This window comes from Equus asinus, chromosome 13 (genome assembly GCF_041296235.1).
Source record: "Equus asinus isolate D_3611 breed Donkey chromosome 13, EquAss-T2T_v2, whole genome shotgun sequence".
NCBI lineage: Eukaryota > Metazoa > Chordata > Mammalia > Perissodactyla > Equidae > Equus > Equus asinus.
In genome coordinates, this window is record NC_091802.1 from 18,798,194 (window position 1) to 18,820,083 (window position 21,890).

General features: G+C 36.2%; 1 protein-coding gene across 3 annotated transcripts in view; it reads left to right on the forward strand.

Moving 5' to 3' along the window:
- The window catches only part of SSH2 (slingshot protein phosphatase 2), a 240,276-nt gene that overhangs the window by 83,263 nt on the left and 135,123 nt on the right, over nucleotides 1–21,890 (forward strand). For all 3 annotated transcript variants that reach the window (XM_014826925.3, XM_044746250.2, XM_044746252.2), the window contains one exon: nucleotides 14,552–14,595. In XM_014826925.3, coding sequence (XP_014682411.2) covers nucleotides 14,552–14,595 — 44 coding nt within the window. The remainder of the gene's footprint in view (nucleotides 1–14,551; nucleotides 14,596–21,890) is intronic.

A 21,890-nucleotide genomic window follows, 5' to 3' on the forward strand; every position in this document is an offset into this window, starting at 1 on the left:
TCCTTCACCTCAGTACCTGTGTTTCCCTCAAGTAAGCTTGGAGGCTTTGGGTTTGTTTGTTTGCTTTTTAATTACCGAATCAACTTTTTCAGCACTTTTGTTTTTCAGTCTTTTGTTTATAGAAACCAAATAAAGTTCAGCGACATGCCTATTGTTTTAGAGGTAGATCAAGGAGTTAGACCAAGGAGTCATAAACGTCTGATCTTCTCTTCATGTTTATTAACCTACCGTAACACCCGGAATTTGTTATACCTTAATTGTTCAATATTAGGCACAGGCTTAACTTTAAAGTTACATACAGCAGCCCTCTGAAGTGCTCCTCAAACCTTTCCTCCAGAAGTTTCTCTAACAGCAGAGAAGAGTGAACTGGGAACCCCTGCAAGTCTGGGTACATAGAGTTCAAAGGAGCCTATTACAAGGCTGAAGTTTATTTGAATTTTTATCGTTTACATTAAATTTCATGCAAATATTTATATATCTGTATCTCTGTTACTATAAAAGTATTACTTCCCATCAAGTAAAATTGACACTCTTGGAATTTACTTTATATTCTTCCTTTGGCTTTAATAATTCCTACCACACTGAGGCATGACCTTGGAGTATTTGTATCCCAGTTTAAAAAGCATGGCTCTAGAGAAAAAGGACTTTGAATAGGATAGAAAAAGTTGTGAACTTGAGCTGAGTTCTCATGGCTATAGGGGTTTAGAAGCTGCTGTTCAAAGGGGAAGAGAGGGAGTGTGTCATTTATTCAGGCAGCCACCTGCCAGCAGAGGCTTTCCCTTGATGATCTTCCAACTTATTAATTATGTCTTTTTTAAAACATTGGTTAGATGATACGTGTAATCTTCTACCTAATATCTCAAAAGATATTAGGAAATTAATTAAGAAAAGAAAATGAACAGGAATCTGTACATTTCTCTCATGTCCCTACTCTACATTTTAAAAGTTTTTTCTGAATATAATACATGACCATTGTAGAAAGTTTAGAAAATATGGATGATCATAAAGAAGAAAGTAGTTGCTTATAATCCACATCCCATTAGAAACTTGCTTTTTTTTTCACTAATCATCATACTCTGATCATGTTCTCATTTTAAATAGACAATGTAAACTAATGGCTTAATAAAATTCTATTATGTAGCAGTTTCTTAATTTACTCAACTTCTCTGTCTTTGTACATTAAGGTGACTTACAGCTTGTTTGCTACTATGAATAGTCTACAGTTTGTATTCTTATACATAACCTTTGGGAATATTGCTGATTTTCTTTTTTTTACTAGAATACGTTTCTAGACATGAAATTATAAGGTCAAAATATGACCATTTCTAAAGCTCTTGATACAGATTTCCAGAAGGATCCCCCGTTTTCCTGATCCTTTGACAGTAGTGCACATATTATTTGTTTTATCTTAAATAATTTAATATAGAAAATATGGTGCAGCATCTTTATTTGAATTTTTATTTTTTTAATTCCAAGCTACCATATTTTTACTTCCTTTACAGCCCATTTCTATCTCTTGCAAATTATCTGCTCCTAGTCTTTGCCCATTTTTCTGTTGAGGTGTTTGCCTTTTGTTATTGATTCATTGGCATTCTTTGTTTATTGGGACTATTAATCCATTGTTTTATACATGGTGAAAATATTTTTGTCAGTTCGTTACTAGACTTAAAATTGATTTTATTCTATTTACGTTTTCCCTCCCTCTCTACCACTCTATGTATACACTTATTTGTGAATATATGGCATGGTTTTAAAATGCATGACTACATACTTAGGTACACATATTCAACCATGTGAAGATATTAAAAAGTAAATAGGTGAATTGTATGGTATGTGAATTATATCTCACTAAAGATATTTAACAAAAAAAGAACAGATACTGTGTGCCGGGTACTGGGTTATAAAGACAAGACACAGTCTCTGCCTTCAAAAAGCTCACAGTTTAGTGAGCCTTTCTGTCCTTTTATTTTCTGCAAAGGTTGGACATAGGTATTACCACTCCCTCCCGGACAACAGTTCTTGTATTAGATATATGCAGTTTCCTTTTTTTATTTAAAAAACCATAAATACATATATATGTAAATTAAAATAGTCTCAATGGAAAATAAAACTTTTTTGGTATTTTATACTTGAGATTATGCATATCCTTAGAGAATTAGGTTGTGAAACTTATGTTAAATTATTTACTTTACATTCCATTTATAAGTATTTCTATCTTTGTGAATGGAAACACTTGTTTACCTTATTTTAATTAAGAACTTCTTACATTTTTACACTTTGAAGACAGTGATGCTTATCAAATAAAAAATTATAAAAACTTTAATAAACTAGAATTTATAAATATGTATAATTTATAAGTATCTAAATGGATAGCTTTTCTATATTGCTAGCAATAACCAGTTCAAACTATAATGTAAAAAATCTCATGTATAATAACAACAATAAAATATGTAGACATACATGTAACAAATCACGGGACTGAAATTCTTTTAAAACTATAATATTCTATTGAAGGCAAAAGAGAAAACTTATGTAAATGGTGACACAATCTATGTGCCTGAATGGGAGAAATCAGTGTTGAAAAAGATAATTTCTTCCCAAGTTAATTTCCAAAATTTAATGCAATTCAGCCAAAATTCTAAAGGGATTTTTAGGGTGGGGGAGACCTAACAAAGCTATTCTAAAGTTTATTTGGAAGAATAAATGGGTAAAATTGGATACTCGCTTTTAAAAATTAAAAAGATGAGATATTTACAGTGAGATATTGAAACTATTGTAAGCCATAACAATTAATGATGTGGTGCCACTACAAGAAAGAAATAGATCAATGTAGCAGACTAGAAAGCCCAGAAATAGACCCACATACATGAAAATATTTAATGTATGATTAAGGTAGGATTTCAAGTCAGTGGGGGGAAATGGATCAATAACCAAAATAGTGCTGAAGTAACTGATATTTGGAGAAAAAATAAAGTTATATTGCTCTCTCTTAAACAACACACCACAACAAATTACAGGTGAATTAATGAGCTGTTTTTAAAGAAAACTTATTTAAATATTCAAGTAAAAAAAGAGAAAGTATAAAGAAGATTTCTAGATATGACAATCTAAAATAAAATAAATAGAACCCACTCCTAAAAGAAGAGGATGATGATTTACTTCACTAATTTATGACTATTACTGACAACATTGCCCCATTCATCCTTGTTTCTATCAGAATGGTGTTGTACAAGTGTCTAAAATGATTGACTATATGAAAATGTGGGATTGGTACGGCTATGAATATTCTTGTGCTAGGAATCATTTTCTGTTAAAGATTTTATTTTTCCTTTTTCTCCCCAAAACCCCCCAGTACATAGTTGTGTATTTTTAGTTGCGGGTCCTTCTAGTTGCGGCATGTGGGATGCGGCCTCAGCGTGGCTTGATGGGTGGTGCCATGTTGGTGCCCAGGATTTGAACCAGCGAAACCCTGGGCCACCTAAGAAGAGTGCGAACTTAACCACTCAGCCACTGGGCCGGCCCCTATTACTACATTTTTGTATTTAAATTTTGTATAGTAAATAGTGTTTGAAGACTGAATCTACAACATTATAGGAAATGGGACACCTTGGTTGAAGAATCTGTTCCACTATACTAGGCCTTTCTTTTACGTTAGTCATTCATTCAATAAATATTTATTGAGCATTGCTGGATGCTGGGGATGTAGCAGTGATTAAGATACAGTTCTGCCTTCAAGCTTATAATGTGGAAACCAACAAGTAAACAGACAGTGTTAGAAATGCTACACTAGAGAACTGTATGATTGCGCTTGGAAACGGCGTGGAACTCAGTCTCAGAACCATCAAGGAAGGCCACTGGAGAAAGGGAAAAGTAGGCAAGCAAAGAGGGGAATGAAGTGTATTCTAGGCAGAGGAAACAATATAGCAAAGTCTAAGAGACAAGATGGCCTAGCTTGTTAGAGATACTACAAGAATTTCAGTATAGCAAAATTCACTTGCAGTTGAAGTACCTAATATCTGAAACTAAATGTTGTCATTTTCTAAGAAACTAATTATCATTTTCCAAAGAGTAAGAAAGTGCTTGTGATACTAGCATTGGTCTAGAGTAAAGGAAGGCTACTTCCAGCTAATGACAGAAAGTCAACCTACTAAATGATTGCTCTTGCATCTTTAATGACAGACATTTTGCAAGAGATCAAAACAGAAAAAGTGTTTATGGTACTTTGCAAAATCTAGCCTTAGCATCTAAAAAGTTTGATGAAATTCTCAACCCTTTTATTTAGATGTTAATATTCATGCTGTGTCCTAGTTAGGGAGACCTGAGGACTCCCACCAACACCCCCATATGACTGCTCCTCAGCCTGCTTAGAACGCTTAGAAGCACCTCTGTCCGGTAGCCTCACCTTACTCTGACTTTAAAGGGATATGAGTCCTTAAGACCAGGCACTTCCCCAGTTAACCAAAAGGAGAACCTAGATTGAAATCATGGTCCAGATAGTATACACATTGTTAGGCGTTGACTTGAGTGGTGGTTAGGATGTGCCTGAGACGGGTGGGGAAGATTGAGGGTAAGGGAGCCAGTGATGAGTGCTGCTGTTGGCACTCCAGGTATGTTTGCCCACGTGCCTGTCAGCTAAGCTGGATTTCCAAAGTATAACTTTTCCACTGGTCCATTTTGCAAATAAGAAGTGTTTTGTACTATTCTGTGAAAGATTTTTCTGCTAGCTAAAGGCTCTGTCCAAGGTTGAAAGCACTGAAAATGGTCCTTTTAAATAACATGATGTTTTCTCTAAGTATTTTCTGTGGATGAACTGTTTCTGCAGTTCAACCTCAGTGAAGCTTTGACTTGTCTGCCCTCTAGTGGAAATCTGTGGTTAAATTAACCAGTGTCTTTCTGGCTTTAGGAAAAGTACCTAATTTTTCTTGATTGGCTTCCAAATTTTAGCCTCTACTTTCTTAAAGAATTTTTTATTATGACCAAAGCAACATATTTATAATTTTACTACATTTTCTTAGATGCTAATAAATAATTTCCCTGGCTTCCCCATAGGATCGGGTCTAGACCCCTGCCCTCTGCGACTTACCTTTAGAGCCCACCCTCCACCCAATGTGTCAAATGTATTCCTTTTGTTCTTTCCTTTTATGCGTGTCTCAAATGCCCTGCCAGTGTCTCTGCCTCTTCAGATCTTCCTCTTCCTTCAAGGTCGGACTCAAAGCTCATTTGTTTCTATGAACACTGTACCCATAGTGATAGCTCTCTTTTGGACTCCTGTGAAATGTACTTCCTGTGCCATACATTTACCCTTTACTTGTTGGAACAACTTTTCAAATGTGACAGCCTTATCCCTTCAGGCAGACAAACTCCTTGAGTATGTACTGTCTCATATTTTTTTGTGTCCCCTGTGGACAGCAGCTCTCAGTGAATATGTTGATTACTTGTTTGCCATTCAGATATATCCAGTATCTTGACTATCTTTTCCCCTGTTGATGGCTGAAAAGCTAATTTTCTAGATTTAAATTTTAATGTTAACAAAATAGCAGTGCATTTCCCTCTAATCAAACCTGTCAGCAGTATATCTATCTCTTAAATATTCTAATTTCTTTTTGGTCAGTCATTAACTGTATCTGTCAACTCCTTAGTTTGAAAATGACTGGAAAATTTCAAAAAAATCACGCTGCTGGTTTAGTAATATTTGGTAAGCAATCATTGTTGCTTCATTACCCTTCTGCATGTGTTCTTCGGCCTTATTTCTGAATAATGTTTCAAGTTGTAAGTTTGGTTGATCATAGTCTAATTCTTTATATCCATAAACAATTCAAATGTTTAGTGTGTGTGTGTGTGTGTGTGTGTGTGTGTGTGTGTGAGGAAGATTCATCCTGAGCTAACACCTGTTGCCAATCTTCCTCTTTTTCCTTGAGGAAGAGTGGCCCTGAGCTAACATCTGTGCCCATCTTTCCTCTATTTTGTATGTGGGTTGCTGCCACAGCATGGCTTGATGAGCAGTGTAGGTCAGTGCTGTGGATCCGAACCCGCAAACCTGGGCCACTGAAGCACAGTGCGCCAAACTTAACCACTATGCCACCAGGCCAGCCCCTCAAATGTTTAATATTGAGAGAAACGTAAGCACATTTTATTTAGCCTCCCCTAGATGTTGTCAGTGACTTTTGTAGTTTAAATTCTCTGTGGAGGCATGTAGCAGAAGACTGGCACTAAAACCAGAAGCCAGGCAGAGCAATTGGGGTATAGCTAGTAGGACACACAAAGAAGAGAACAGATGATACAGGTACTATCTCCAAGGTGAAGATGAGATCAGAGTCAAGAGTTTTAGAGAACAGAAAAGATTTTGCTATAGGTAGAGGTGATATTCAAAATATTTAGCAACTAGTATGGAACAGCTATTAACCAGTCAGAATAGACAGGAGCAAGACCTGGAAGTCGTCTGCTGTGCCAGGCATTAACCTGTTTGTCACTGGATCGTGAAACATTCAGAGGGGCTACAGGCAGCCACTATTTACCATTCAGTATGGGAGTATTTCAATGTTTACACAATTAGTACAGTTATACCACTATGTCCTGGCTGAACATAAGACCATATGTCTATATTGAGGGCTCAGGCTACATGAAGAAAATGGACTAAGTGTGGGGTCTTCAGAGAGTGGAATGTGGAGTTTCACTTGAGTAGAAGGGAACAGAATCTGGACAGGGAGATAACTCAAAGACAAGGTCTTAGGATCAGGGCCCTATCAAGGTACCTGGAGTATTCCTTTAATGCAAGAGGAGCAGCTTTTTCTGGCAGAAGGTATATTTGACCTTACCAGACACTGTCCTGACTCTGCTGCTTCCTCCTCGGTTACATTGAGCAAATCATCTCACTTTTATGAGGCAGTTTCTTCAACTGAAAAATAAGTCTCTAATCATACCTGTGCAGCGTTTATCCCAGGGCAGTTCAAATGAGATAATAGTCATGAAAAGATTTTAAATTATGGAGAGAGTGGCACAGAGGCAGAGTCTTCTTATTATCTTATGATGGATGCTGCTTGCTCTCCACCCCATATTTAAGCACTCGTCTTGGATTGACAAACCAAGGCTATGACCAATAATTTAATGGAGATGAGGTGCATGATATATTGAAATTAGCCTAAGGTTTATTTCTAGTTTTGACACTTATTGGTTATGATACCTTGGACACTATTTATTAATTCATCTAATATATGCTGAGCATCTTCTGTATGACTGCCACTATACAAACATAGTCCTGCCCTTACCCAGCTTACAGTCTAGGAAGGGAGACAGTAGGTCTTTTTGAAGAGCTGAAGTTCCCATCATTACTGATCTCCTTGGTACCTAGCACAGTTATGAGGGAGTAGTAGCTATGTGTACCCTGGGTTTTTTTGTGTTTTTCCAGATCTTTAAGACAAAAGTTTTCAATCTTAAATGCTTGTCAGTTATCTATGGAGCTTTTAATTTTTTTTAATGGAATCTTTCTTTTACTCCCTCCTTTTTGTCTTTTTTTTTTTTAAAGATTGGCACCTGAGCTAACATCTGCTGCCAATTTTCTTTTCTTCTTCTTCTTCCCTGCCAAAGCCCCCAGTACATAGTTATATATTCTAGTTGTAGGTCCTTCTGGCTCTGCTCTGTGGGACACCACCTCAGTGTGGCCTGATGAGCTGTGCTAGGTCTGCACCCAGGATCCAAACCGGCGAAATCCCAGGCCCCCACAGCAGAGTGTGTGAACTTAACCACTCGGCCACAGGACCAGCCCTATGGAGCTTTTTAAATGTACAGATTCTTGGGCCCCACACCTCATGGTGTACAGGCAAATGTTTAAAAACCTGTTCTTTGTGTAGGGGCTGATTTATAGCATTTGCTGATTTCCCTGGTAAATACTCCTATCATGGCCATTTTCAAACTACCAATGTGAGTCTCACAAGACTTCCAAAAATCTAACAGTTGGCTCTCATGAGCCTGTACTAACCAGCTCCAGCACAGCATTGGCCCCCCCTCAGAGCTGGGGAATCAAAATCTGTAGGCATGAGGCTCAGAGATTTTTGTTACTAAAAAAGTTCCGAAGGGAGCCAGAGTTAAGAACCAGTGACTTATGAAGTTTCCATATTGTATGCTTGTCAGACGTGATGGGTTCAGAACACAGTAAGACTTGTTGCTTGCTTTCTTTCTTTCTTTCTTTTTTCTTTTTTCTTTTTTTTTTTGAGGAAGATTAGCCCTGAGCTAACTACTGCCAATCCTCCTCTTTTTGCTGAGGAAGACTGGCCCTGAGCCAACATCCATGCCCATCTTCCTCTACTTTATACGTGGGATGCCTACCACAGCATGGCTTTTGCCAAGCGGTGCCATGTCCGCACCCGGGATCTAAACCGGGGAACCCCGGGCTGCCTGGAAGCAGAATGTGCGAACTTAACTGCTGCGCCACCGGGCTGGCCCCGACTTGTTGCTTTTTAAAACGAAGTATTCTCAAGGAGTTGGATCTCTGGTGATAGAAAAGACAGTATAGCAACTCTGAAATTATCACAAGTGGGTAAGTTAAGTTGCACATATTAAATAAATTTTTAAAGTAGAATAAGCATTGTAGACAAAAGACGTCCAGTGAGAGCTCCCAGTTGTAACCCAGAAACAGAACTGGGTCGTACCACAAGAAAGATGCATAGTAACTGTCAGGTTTGGAGGGAGACAGATGGCCTGTCAGGTGATAAAAGAAATGTCATGAGCTAATGGCTTTTGAAACCAGCTTTGAAAAGGTGGGGAAGGATGTTGGAGAGAGGAGAGAGGCCTTCCAGGTTGATGAAATAGCATGGACAAAGGAAGTTAATAGGTACCTTTGAAGAATAATGAATGAGTTTACTTGGATTGGAGCATATGGAAAGTATAAGGAATCTTGAACATTAAGATTTGGGAAAATATTGTTTAACACCTGTCTAGCCCAGTGTTTTTCAAGGCTGGCAGCATTTCTCTCTTCTGATTTTCAGCAAATATGACTTGGGTGCTTACATTTTTCCGAACATCTTTTACTTAGCAACCTAAGTAAATTATGCCTAGGTATTAAGTAGATTAATAAGAATGCATTAATCTTTCAGTTCATTCCTAATGGTTCCTGAATACTCTAAAATTAAATGCACATTTAGAATCTCACATCATATTGTTTATAGGTAAAGTTTTTCTTAAGAACATCAAGAAGTAATTATACTCTTTAAATAAAAACTATTTAACAGTAGGACTCGAGAATATAAAAAGACCAATAAACGTGTATTTAGTCATTTAATTGATTGGTTCTCCTCCTTACACATCAGAAGTTATTCTGTTCACTAAGAAGAAACTAAGAGCTATCTCTACACTTTTGGTAATTTCTAATGTTCTGAGCAGATCAACTATTTGGTGTTGTTTTTTACTCCCGGTGTGTAAAGTTACTTGACATGGTAGGTGGTTATACCTGGTGTATGCACCTGTCAGAATAGCATGGTAAGCATTCCACCTTTAGCTACCACCTAAATGCCACTATTCAAGATAACTGTATTACCTGATAGTTACTCTTTTTGCATAAGCAGTGTTGTATTTTTGCATTTTGGGCAATGAATTCTATTGAACTAAACATAATTGAACATTTTCTTCATTCTTTTTAAGTCCATTTTACCTAAGACCTACAATGCCTTGATATACTGAGTTGGGGTTTTTTTAATTTTGTTTCTTTTTCTAAGATGAAGGGGAAGCAAATCATTTATTGGCCTGACTATTGTAATGTTAACCTAAGAAAGAAAGAAAATGTCATTTGGGGATCTAGTGTTAGAAACAATTCTCTGACCTGTTTTGTTTTTGTTTTTGTTTTGTGTGTGTGTGTATGTCCCAAAAGAATTTTCCACTCCTTAGGCACTATTTTAAAGTGTAGAAAGTCATAGAAGAAAGATGGCAAAGGATATTATTTTATTATAAGCCATGAAAAAAGATACACTTTCTTTTGCAGCTTCTTCCCTCCCCCATATATTAGGATGTAGGTATCAAAGTCAGATTCTTAGTTTAGGGGGAGCTAGTTATAGCAGAAAGATAGACCTGAGTTCAAATGCAGATTATACAACCTATTGGCTTTGTGACCTTGATCAAGTCCCATAGGGTTGTGGTATACATTAAAGAAAATAGCATATATAGAGTACTTGGCCCATTACTATGCTCTATAAATGTTAGTTCACCTCTGTAGATGTAACTGGTTTTGGCTGTTTGTGCCCTCTAAGGAAGAATTAACGGTGTTTTTTGCTTTTTACTTTTTCACATACTCTCATCACAATTCTCACGGGTAGAAAAATCCATCAAAGAGCTGAAAATAATTTGAATTATTCCTCTTTTGGTCTGCTTATTTTAGGTATGAGGGGAAGGGTATGAAGGTAGTAATAGCCCATAAAAATATAAAAGGGTGCTCAACCTTATTAGTAATCAAGGCAAAGCAAATTAAGACCTTAACAAGATATAACACTAGATTGGCAAAAAATGAAAATATCTGATGATTCCAAGTGTTGGCTAGAATTTAGATCAACTGAAACTCTCTTTCCTTCCTGGTGGGAGTATAAATCAGCACTACCACTTTGGAAAATAATTTGGCATTATCTTGTAAATTTGAACCTTTATTTACTCTATGACTCTGCAGTTCCACTCCTAGGTATATACCCTATTGATACTCTTGTGCATGTAGACCAAAAGACATATACAAGAATGTTTATAGCAGCATGGTTGATGTCACCAAAACTTGAAAACAGTCTGGTCTCTCTAAGTAGAATGAATAAACGTTGATATATTCATATAGTGCAATCTTTTACCCCAGTAAAAATGAATGAACTATAGCTATATGTAATAAGTGGATAAATCTTCTTAGTATAATACTTAGTTTTTAAAAAGCATATTGGAAAGACTACATACAATATAATATAGTTTTTAAAGCCTTCAAGCGATCAAAACTAAATAATGTATTGTTTAAGAATATAGATAAATGTAGTTTTTAAAAAAACACTGCAGTAAAAAAAATGCAAATTTTTTTTGGTTTTTAGAACCAATAGGTAAATTAAAATGAAATTCTAAAAAATATTCAAATAATACAGAAGAAGGCAGAAAAGGAGGAATAGAGGAATAAATATAGGGGACAAACAGAAAATAGATAGTAATGTGATAGACCCTAATCTAACTGTATCAATAATTAGATTAAATTACAATGAAAAGGCAAAGATTGTCAATGGATAAAATAAAGCAAGCTATATTCTGTCTATAAAAGACATCTTTAAAATATAAAGAGGTTGAAAAATAGACCTTGCAATCAGTGAGCCTAAGTCTGGAGTGGCTATATTAATATCAGATAAAGTAGATTTCAAGACAAAAAGTCTTACTAGAAGATGAAGCAATGATGAAAAAGAAGAATCAAGTTAGAAGATTTATATTTCCTTCAAAGCTTACTATAAACTACAGTGATCAAGATGGTGTGATACTGGCCTAAAGACTGACAAGTAGCTCAATGGGACAGAATAAAGAACCCAGAAATAGACCTCACTTAAGCTGTCATTTGATTTTTTACAAAGGAGCAAAGTAGTCCAATGGGGAAAGGAAAGTCTTTTCAACAAAGACTGCTTGAAAACTGGGTATCCGTATGGGAAAAAATGAACCTTCCCCTCTACCTCATACCTGAATAAATGCAAATATTTATTCAGGGTGGATCATAGACCTTATATATAAAACCATAAAGCTTTTATAAGAAAATGTGTAGAATATCTTTGTGAGTAAAGTGTAGGCAAAAGTTTCTGAGGACACAGAAAACAATAACCATTGAAGAAAAAAAGTGCTAGTTAGACTTCCATTGCAACTCTCATACATTGTTGATAAGAGTGTAAAGTGGTACACTTTGGAAAAAGCCCTGGAAATTTCCTATAAGACTACACATGCATCTATTCCATTACCCAAGAGAAAAAAAAAGTATATGTCTACCGAAAAAACACAGAACAATGGTGATATAACAGCTTTATACATAATAGATAAAAACTCAAACATCCCAGGCATATATATCAATAGGAGATGAGTAAACAAACTGTGATATATTCATACAATGGAATACTCAGAAATAAAAGGGAATTAGCTCTCCTGTTACAAGCAACAACATGGATGAATATCAAACACAACGGTGAGTGAAGGGAGCCTCACACAAAAGAGTACATACTGTATGATCCCATTTATGTGAGCAGTGGAGTCATACAAATGAAATCATATGGTATGTACTAATTTTTGATGGGAAAAAAAATGTAATGGAAGAAAAATCAGAACAATGGTTGGCTCCAGGGGTGGGTGGTATGAGGTATTAACTGACAAGGGGCACGAGAAAAATTTCTGAGGTGATATTTGATAGAAGTTTGGGTTACACAGATATGTACATTTATCAAAACTCATTGAATAGTGCACTTAAAGTTTGTGCGTTTCACTGTATATAAATTTTACTTTAAAAGAGAAAAAGAACTAAAGAACTATAATGCGTAATTAATTATATGTATTTAAGGGCAAGTGTACTGATATTTCTAACCTACTTTGAAATGCATCAAAAAATAAGATGGCTTGATGGGTGGGCAGAGAGAGGAATAGATATGTGATAAAGCAGGTAAAGAAAATATTAATGGTAGAATCCAGATGGTGGATATATGGGTTCACTATAAGATCTTTCAACTTTTCTGTATGTTTCCAATTTGTCATAATAGAGTGAAAGCAAGAAAATTATAAACTTAAAATTCAAGAGAGTAGTCACATCTTGGGAGAAGGATGGAATGGGAGACAGGGAAGAAGCAAACATGTAGATGCAAAGGTGTTGGTCCTCTTGTAGCTCTTAAGTGGAGCGGTGTCCACAGGTGTTCATGTTATTGTTGTACTTCAAAACTTACATATATTTTAAATATATGTTTTATTATGTAATTTTCATACAATTAAAAAATATGAGAAGAATGCATCAAAAGTTGAGAACTATTAACCAATAATAACAGTAATTAAGCACTATATTAAGTAAGATTCCAGGAATGTTTCTATTTATTATGATTCCCTTGAGCCACAAAATGTAACATTTACATTTGCTTATCTGAGTCTTTTCATTTTCATTCTTGCAAACTTTCCTAGTTCTGACTATTGACTCTAGAGACAATCAGATTCTTTTTCTTTTAACACATTTCTTTTGAGTCCCTAAAGGGCGTACTTACCTAAAATCTCTCCATAGGCAAAGAATGTAATGCACTCTGGCACTTTACCTGTCCTCCCACTGGAGGTAGAGTCTTTGCTGTGTCCTTCCCTTTGTGGAAAATAATAGATATGCCTGAAATCAATAATGACAATAAAATGGGAATAAAAGTTACAGAGCTGGCTGTGGCTGCCCAGGAATGGAGACAGAATGATGTAGAGGTGAATGAGGATGGTTCCATAAACTTGAAAGTATAGCTGGCTCATCAGCGGACAGTACACATACTGTTTGAGATTATTTTTCTCCTCCTATTATTTGTTTTGCCAAATAGGACAAAAATGACCAGAGAGCAAATATAAAATATCAGAGAGCAAATTTAAAGAAAAAGCACCTCAGTATCATTAATTCTCTCATCTTTTCTCACTTTTCCTTCATGTCAGTGTTCCTGTCTCCATGAAGATCTGTGTAATATCTTAACGTATAATGATTCCTAACCTAGGCCAGGGAGTAGTAAATGATATGCTTTTTCAGCATGTTGGGAGGCAATATTTTATCAGTTTTAATTCTAGCTTCATCATATGAGTTTCCTTTGGCAGCTTACGTCTTTCCTTTTTGTGAATTTCAGTTTCTTCATCTGTAAAATATTCATATTTCATTGAATCTAAATTGCCATAACTTCTAACACCCTCAATTATTTTATGTGCCACTAAGAAAAAATAAATATTGCAATTAAACTATGATTCAGTGCTTTTTTAAATCACATTGATTTGTAGACATTTATCCCAAGTTGTGTGCATATGTTAGAATCAGTGAAAAATATGGTACCATCAACCTTCTGAGTTTATAAGGAATAAATAAGACGATGTACTTAAAGTGTTGAGCAAGGTGCCTGGCATGTGATAAATACTCAATAAGTAGTAGCCATTATGTTGATGGTGATGGTGATTTGATCCTGAGCACTTGGTGAGGTGGTGCTCGTTGTTTAAGCTGTTCTTTGGTCATCTCGAGGAGTTTGGTGGTGGTGGTCCAAATGCCCACTCATTTTGAATGTGAAGTAGCATAACAGTAACATAGCATCTTCAGTTGGTTTTCAGAGGTAATTCTTTTAATTATTAGCACTTCGTTATCAATGGAATTTGTTTGTAGACTGTTGTTGAAGTTTCCTTCCGGAATAAATTCTGTTGATATATATAAACCTCCTGGGTTGGTCAAGGTCACATTTATGAAGAGAATTTAGTTCAAGTGTACAGTATGAATGAGAAATTCCTACATGTGAAGCTTGATAGAATTGCATTGTTGACATTGTGATATGAGACCTCAGGTTTTAAGTTATTTTTTCTCACTTTTGTGTCTCTACAGGAGGCAGACAGTGGGGAGGAGGAATGCCGGTCGCAGCCCAGGAGGTATGTTGGTTCATTATGTCCTATAGCATTTCTGGCGTTAATGTTCTTTTCTCTAATTCTTTCTCAGTATTGTCAGATTAGCTTATGCTGGCTCTCCCACATGCTTAAATGGTCTCTCAAAATGGGATTGCTTTAAGAAGCCAGTTACTGACTGAAAGATTAAAATGGTAGATTGCATTATGTTGTACACATACATACATCATGGTAGATTGCTTTTAAAAAATGCAGAAAGGCCAACATTGGCCCAATTTTAACCCACGTCTCGAGAACTATCTTAGGTAATAAAAAACAAATTTTCCTTACCTTTTAGGAAAATATCAACTGAAGAACATCTCAGCCTTCAGTTTTGTACTTATTTTTGTCATTTGTTTTGATAGATTTTGGCAATTCTTACAGATTGGTTAATATTTCACTTCCTAAATATAAAGGATATACTGAGTAACTTACCCAATCCTTTAAAATACGATGAAACTTTTTTTCCTCCCTCTCGTGGAATAGTGGACATGTTGTTCTAAGGATACTAATACTTGCCTCCATTAAAAGAAAAGTATTATCAGAGACATCTAGGAAGTGTATAGTAACATTTGTTATCTCCTTTAAATGTTTTTTTTTTTAAATCAACTCCCTCTCACAGGAAACAGTCCTGGTAAGTTCTAGATGGTCATATAAATGTTACCAAACTTATGTCCTCTGAATTCAAATCACATGAGCCATTCTGGATGATCCACAGAAAGGATACAATAAGCATGCTCATTATGGACAGGCTGGCTAGAGGGTATGCTTCCTCAATGATGAATTATCAGGTATTTGTTGATGTATATCTTAGTCTTATTAACTACAACTTAATATAAAAATAGTTTCTTTTCATCAGTCACTGAGGTTATTGGCGATACTTTTCCTGTCTTGGTTACCACAAAAATTTTGGCTTAAAGCTTAGTTCCTCCATGTCTCTTAGGGAAGATGAGACAGTGAAGTGTCAGTCTTTTGGTAAGAGATAGAAACCCAGAAGAAATTTTAGCTGAATGCTTACCAGAGGCATCATAACGATATTCCCATTAGAATAAGAAAAGATTACAAGGGATTCTTAAATTTTCCAGTAGACCAAATTTAAAGATCTCTGGGTTAATTTCAAGCTTTACCTATTGACTTAACGTCTACTGGGATAATTGTTATTCCAAAAAATTATATAACGATGAGGCAGTACAAGTCTATTCTCTGATTACAGCACTGAATTGTCAAGCCATTAAGAACCATAAAGATTTCTGTTTTTAAAATTGTTGGCAATAAATCATTAATATGACTGGCGGAGAGTTTTTGTAGGCTTCTATTCACAAAAAAGGGATCATTTATAGAAATAAGAAATGAAGAAAAATCTAGTAGCTCCCTTTAAAAAAAAAATGAAAATTTACTTAGCTGTTGTAATTTCTTTCATTCTGTGTGTTTCCTAGGCTATTTGTAAATCTAGTTGCTTTAGTCTGCCTCAAAGCAAAGAAACTTCTCTTTAGTGTCAAGGGGATGCCCCTTGTGTCTAGATGGTGTGTAAGAGGTTGATTTTTGTGTGTTTGCCTGCTACAGATTGTTCTGACGTTCTCCATCACTTACACAGAATAAAACAGCATTGAGTTAGCATCTTTTCATTGAGCTTTCCTGAACTCATCTTGTCAGTTTGTGGGTTCAATTGCAGTTTATAGTAGTTAATTGAGTAGTAAACAGCATATCATTAAAACTAATGCCAGTTCCAGGTAATAAAATAGATGTTGCATTAATAAACTCTTATTTTAACCAAATGCCATTTATTGGGAAAATCATAAGTTAAAAGTACAGTCCTGTACCACATAATGATATTTTGCTCATCAATGGACGGCATATGCAATGGTGGTCCCATAAGATTAGTACCATATAGCATGTAGTAGGCTGTACCATCTGGGTTTGTGTAAGTACACACTATGATATTTGCACAATGAAATCACCTAACAATGCGTTTCTCAGAACGTGTACCGTCGGTAAGTGATGTATGACTGTAATCTTTTAATGTAATTAGCCCAAATTATGATGCCTTTAAAAACTAGTGTTCACAGGCAGCAACAATAACCAAAAACTAGATAAATTACATCAAAATTTAAAACTTCTCTGCATCAAATGACAAAATCAACAGAGTAAAAAAGCACCCCACAGAATGGGAGAAATATTTGCACATCATATAGCTGATAAGGGGTTAATGTATAAAGAGCTCTTACAACTCAAAAACAAAAAAACAAATAACAACCTGTCTAAGTCAGCTTGGGCTCCTGTAGCGAAATACCATAGAATGAATGGCTTAAACAACGGGCATTTGTTTCTCATAGTTCTGGAGGCTGGGAAGTCCAAGATCAGTGTGCTAGTAGATTCAGTTCCTGGTGAGAGGCCTCTTTCTGTGTTGCAGACAGCTGCCTTCTTACATGGCTGTGAGAGAGAGGGTGCTCTGGTCTCTTCCTATTCTTATATGGACACAAATCCTATCAGGGGAGCCTTACCTTCCTGACATCATCTAATCTTAATTACCTCCCAAAGACTTTCATCTCCACATACCATCACAATGGGGATTAGGGCTTCAACATAGGGATTTGGTGGGGTGGGGCACAGAAACATTCAATCCATAGCATTCCACCTTGCCTCACAGAATTCGTGTTCTTCTCACATACAAATATATTCATTCCATCCCAACAGCCCCAAAAATCTTAACTTGTTCTAGCATTAACTCCAAAGGCTAAAGTCCAAAGTCTCATCTAAATCAGATATGGGTGAGACTTGAGGCAAAATTCCTCTCCAGCTGTGAACCTGTGAAACCAGATAAGTTATACACTTCAAAATACAATGGTAGGACAGGCATAGGATACACATTCCCATTCCAAAAGGGAGAAATAAGGAAGAACGAAAAGGTGATAGGCCCCAAGTAAGTCCAAAACTAGAAATCTTCTGAGCTAAATATCCAGTTTCATCACTCACAAGTTCTACTTTCCACAAGACGCTAGAACATGAACACAATTTAGCCAAGTTCTTTGCTACTTTATAGCAGGTTGCCTTTTCTCTGTTGTCCAGTAACATGTTCCTCATTTCCATCTGAGACATCATCAGAATGGCCTTTACCACCCATATTTCTACCAACATTCTGTTCATGATTATTATGTGTTCTCTGAGAAGATGAAGGGCTTTCTTTCCAGCTCTCCTCTTTTCTTTCTGAGCTCTCACCAGAATCTCCTTTAATACTTCTTTCGTGATAATCTTAGCTTGTTCTAGCATGCACCACAAAACTCTTCCAGCCTCCACTCATTATCCAGTTCCAAAGTTGCTTCCACATTTATAGGTATTCATTATAGCAGCACCCCACTTCTCAGTACCAAAATCTGTATTAATCAGAGTTTTCTGGAAAAACAAAATTAACAGGAAATATATAGATCTGTGTATTTATTATAAGGAATTGGCTCACGTAATTATGGAAGCTGAAGTCCCAAGATCTTCAAGTTGGAGACCCAGAAGAACTGATGGTGTTAACTTCCAGTCTGAGTCTGAAGCCAGAAGACTGATGCCCTAGCTCAAAGACAGTCAGGCAGAAAGAGCAAATTCTTCCTTAGTCAGCTCATTTCTATTCAGGTTTTCAATAGAATGGTGAAGCCCACTCACACTGGGGAGGGCAATCTGCTTTACTCATTCTGCTGATTGAAATGTTGATTTCATGCAGAAACACCCTCAGAGACACACCCAGAATTATGTTTAACCAAATTTCTGGGCACCCTATAGCTCAGTCAGATTGACGCATAAAATTAACCATTGCATAACTCAATTAAAAAACAGGCAAAGAACTTGAATAGACATTTCTCCAAAGAAGATATACAAATGGCCAAAAGCACATGAAGAGATGCTCAACATCACTAATCATTAGGGAAATGCAAGTCAAAACTACAGTGAGATACCATCTCACACTCATTAGGATGGCCACTATCCAAAAAAAAACAAAATAACAAGTGTCGGTGAGGATGTGAAGAAATTGAAACCTTTGTACCTGTTGGTGGGAATGCAAAATGGTACAGTATGGCTAGTCCTCAAAAAATTAAAATTGGAATTACCATATGATCCAGCAATTCCACTTCTGGAATTAAAGAATTAAAACCAGGGTCTTGAGAAATTTGTACACCCATGTTCATAGCAACATTATTCACAATAGCCAAAGGGTGGAAGCAACCCAAGTGTCCACTGACAGATGAATGGATAATCAAAATGTCGTATATACATACAATGAAACATCATTCAGCCTTAAAAAGGAGATTCCACGTATATGAGGTGTATCTACAGTAGTCGAATTCTCAGAGATGGAAAGTAGAATGTTGGTTGCCGGGGGCTGGGGACAGGGAGAATGGGGAGTTACTGTTTAACGGGTACAGAGTTTGAATTTTGAAAGAGAAAAAAGTTCTAGAGATGGATGGTGGTGATAGTTGCACAACAATGTGAATGTACTTAATGCTACTGTACACTTAAAAATGGGTAAGATGACAAATTTTATGTTATATGTATTTTACTACCATTAAAAAACAATGTATTCATGCCACACTGGCCCCTTTTTGTGACATTTAAATTCTGGCAACACTTTATCTTTCTCAGAAGTTGGGCATAAAATGATAACATGATTGCAGAACTAAAAATTAGATTGTGTATTATTAGCTTTTTGGTAAAAAGTAAATGGATGAAATTCAATGCCAGTCTCTCTGTTGCATATTTATGAAGTCGTAGCTTTTCTTCTTGTGTGATGACCCACTCTGCTGACTGGGGAACAGCCAGGAAGGTAATTATAAAACTAAACCGTATGACATGCCAATACTCAATCATTTTGACATATAAACAGCTATCTCATATGAGTCAACCTAGTAAAATTAGGATGGTAATAAAAATTAACAAAAGAAATATACCACTGAAATCTTTGCAATCCCGAGACATCTTTTTTAAGGTAAGTAGTTGTGGTAGGAAACAAAGTACTTTAGATCTAAATTTTAAAAATAAATATTTAAATTATAGTAGAATTCTTCCATTCTTGTATATACCAACTCGAAGCTAAGAATTGTGTAAAGTAAAGGGAAAAGGAATGAGCTTTAGGAATTGTCTTTGGCATCAGCAATTTACAGTATTGTATAATAATATAGTTTCAAAGATCTGGAATAAATTGTCCATTTTTTTTTTTTTTAAACAAGTGAATGCTTACGCCATTCAGGAAAATTTCTATGTTTTCCCCCATCAACTCAAGCAACACATACAACACTTATCACCAGCATTTTTAATTACTCAACATGAACTTATTTTTCGTGTTTGGCCTAAAACCTGTCCAGTTTTTAAGCTTAGTTTCTTCCTCTTTAGTCTTTCATAGACCTAAAGAATTACCATCTACTGAAAAAGTTCTTCACCTTTGAAAACATGATATTTTCCCCAGTGTACTTCAAACCTAGTGATGAAAACAAGGTTTGCAGCGGATAGGGTGGAGAGAGCATTGTGGGCCAGAGGAATCTCAGAAAGTCTCTTGGAAGAGCAGGGTCTTGAACAAATGGGATTTAAGAGAAGAGAAGAAAAGCATTCCAAATATAGGAGGATGGGGAGAGTGGAAGATATGCTCAGAAGTCTGGAAGTAGTGCTAAAGTGTTTCAGGGACGATAAGAAGGTAATTGTCTGTATCTGAAAAGCAGAAGAGTTTTGATTTGATAGACCTTGGTCTAGAAAAATGACATGACTGCCAGAAGAGTCTGGCAGTGTTACACAGTAGGAGAGGAGGCAGGAAAACTATCTAGGAAACTGTTGCATGCAAATGGCTAGAGGTGGGCAATCACCTCCCAGCCTGACAGCAGCATGAGGACAGGGACCATGTCTTTTTTGTTAGTATCCACAGCGATTAGCATGTCATTGGTACTCAGTAAGTGCTTATTGAATGAATAAATGAGAATAGAAGAATGTTGATACCTTTACTAGAAATGATGTAGTTGAAAAAGAGAAGTTGTGTGAGGAATTCGCCTTTGAACATGTGGAACAAGGTACTAGTCTAGTGGAGACAGCTTGAAGACAGTTGAAAGAAAACATAGAATTAGGGCATGTCTTTGTGTAAGACAATGGCACTGTGTTACTAATTGAGTCACTTTGTAGCCAGATCTTTCCTCCAGATCTCTGTCTCTGGTACCTCATCAAGTTTTCTTTATCTTGTATTTGCTCTGTTTTTTACTTTTGTGATATGACTTCATTTAATTACAGCCTATTTGGTGAAATAATTTTTGTATGGATTTAAATATCATAGTGACAATAAATGTACTACATTGCCCATTTTTTGCCTGTGAAAAGAGGACAGATGGACATCTACCTCAGTATGTGTTCTAGTTAAAGAATATGTTAACCTACAGAGTAAGAGTGTTGTACAGACGGTCCCCACCTCACAATGGTTTGACTTCTGATGGTGGGTTCCAGCATGGAAGTTCAGTATTATTATTGAATTGCACAACTCTGATATGAGGTCAGCTGTAGGATTCACCTTACTTCAAAGATTTCCTGAAGGGTGAATATGTCTACATTGTAATGGACTGTTTCAGGTTTTTTTCTTTTTTTACTTTTGAAATACATGCTCCAACACACTTAAATCATCTTGTGAAAAGACATTGTGTGTGTGTGTGTGTGTGTAAAGGTGTCTACCACTTTAAAAAAATCTTTGAAAACTTGATCTTGTTCAACTTCTTACCCAGTGCATTTTCAATTTACGATGGGTTTATTGGGATGTAACCTCATCGTAAGGCAAGGAGGATCTGTACTTGAGTAAAAAAAAGAGAAACAAGGTAGAAAAGAGGAAAAGTCTGTTCTAAGTATGAGCTGATAATTTAATCCTCATATTTTTTATCTTTTTAAATTTTTATTTATCTTTTTAAAGATTGGCACCTGAGCTAACAACTGTTGCCAATCATCTTCTTCTTTTTTTTTTTTTGCTTTTTCTCCCCAAATCTCCCCAGTACATAGTTGTATATTTAGTTGTGGGTCCTTCTAGTTGTGGCACGTGGGCTGCCACCTCAACATGGCCTAATGAGCAGTGCCATGTCCACACCTAGGATTCGAACTGATGAAACCCTGGGCCGCTGAAGCGGAGTGCGCAAACTTAACCACTTGGCCACGGGGCCAGCCCCATTTTTTTTTTTTTTCCAATTTTGAAACAATCTCATACTTACAGAAAGGTTGAAAATACGGTACAAGGAATTTTTTTTTCTAAGCAATTGATGGTAAGATACCCCATCACCTCACTTTTC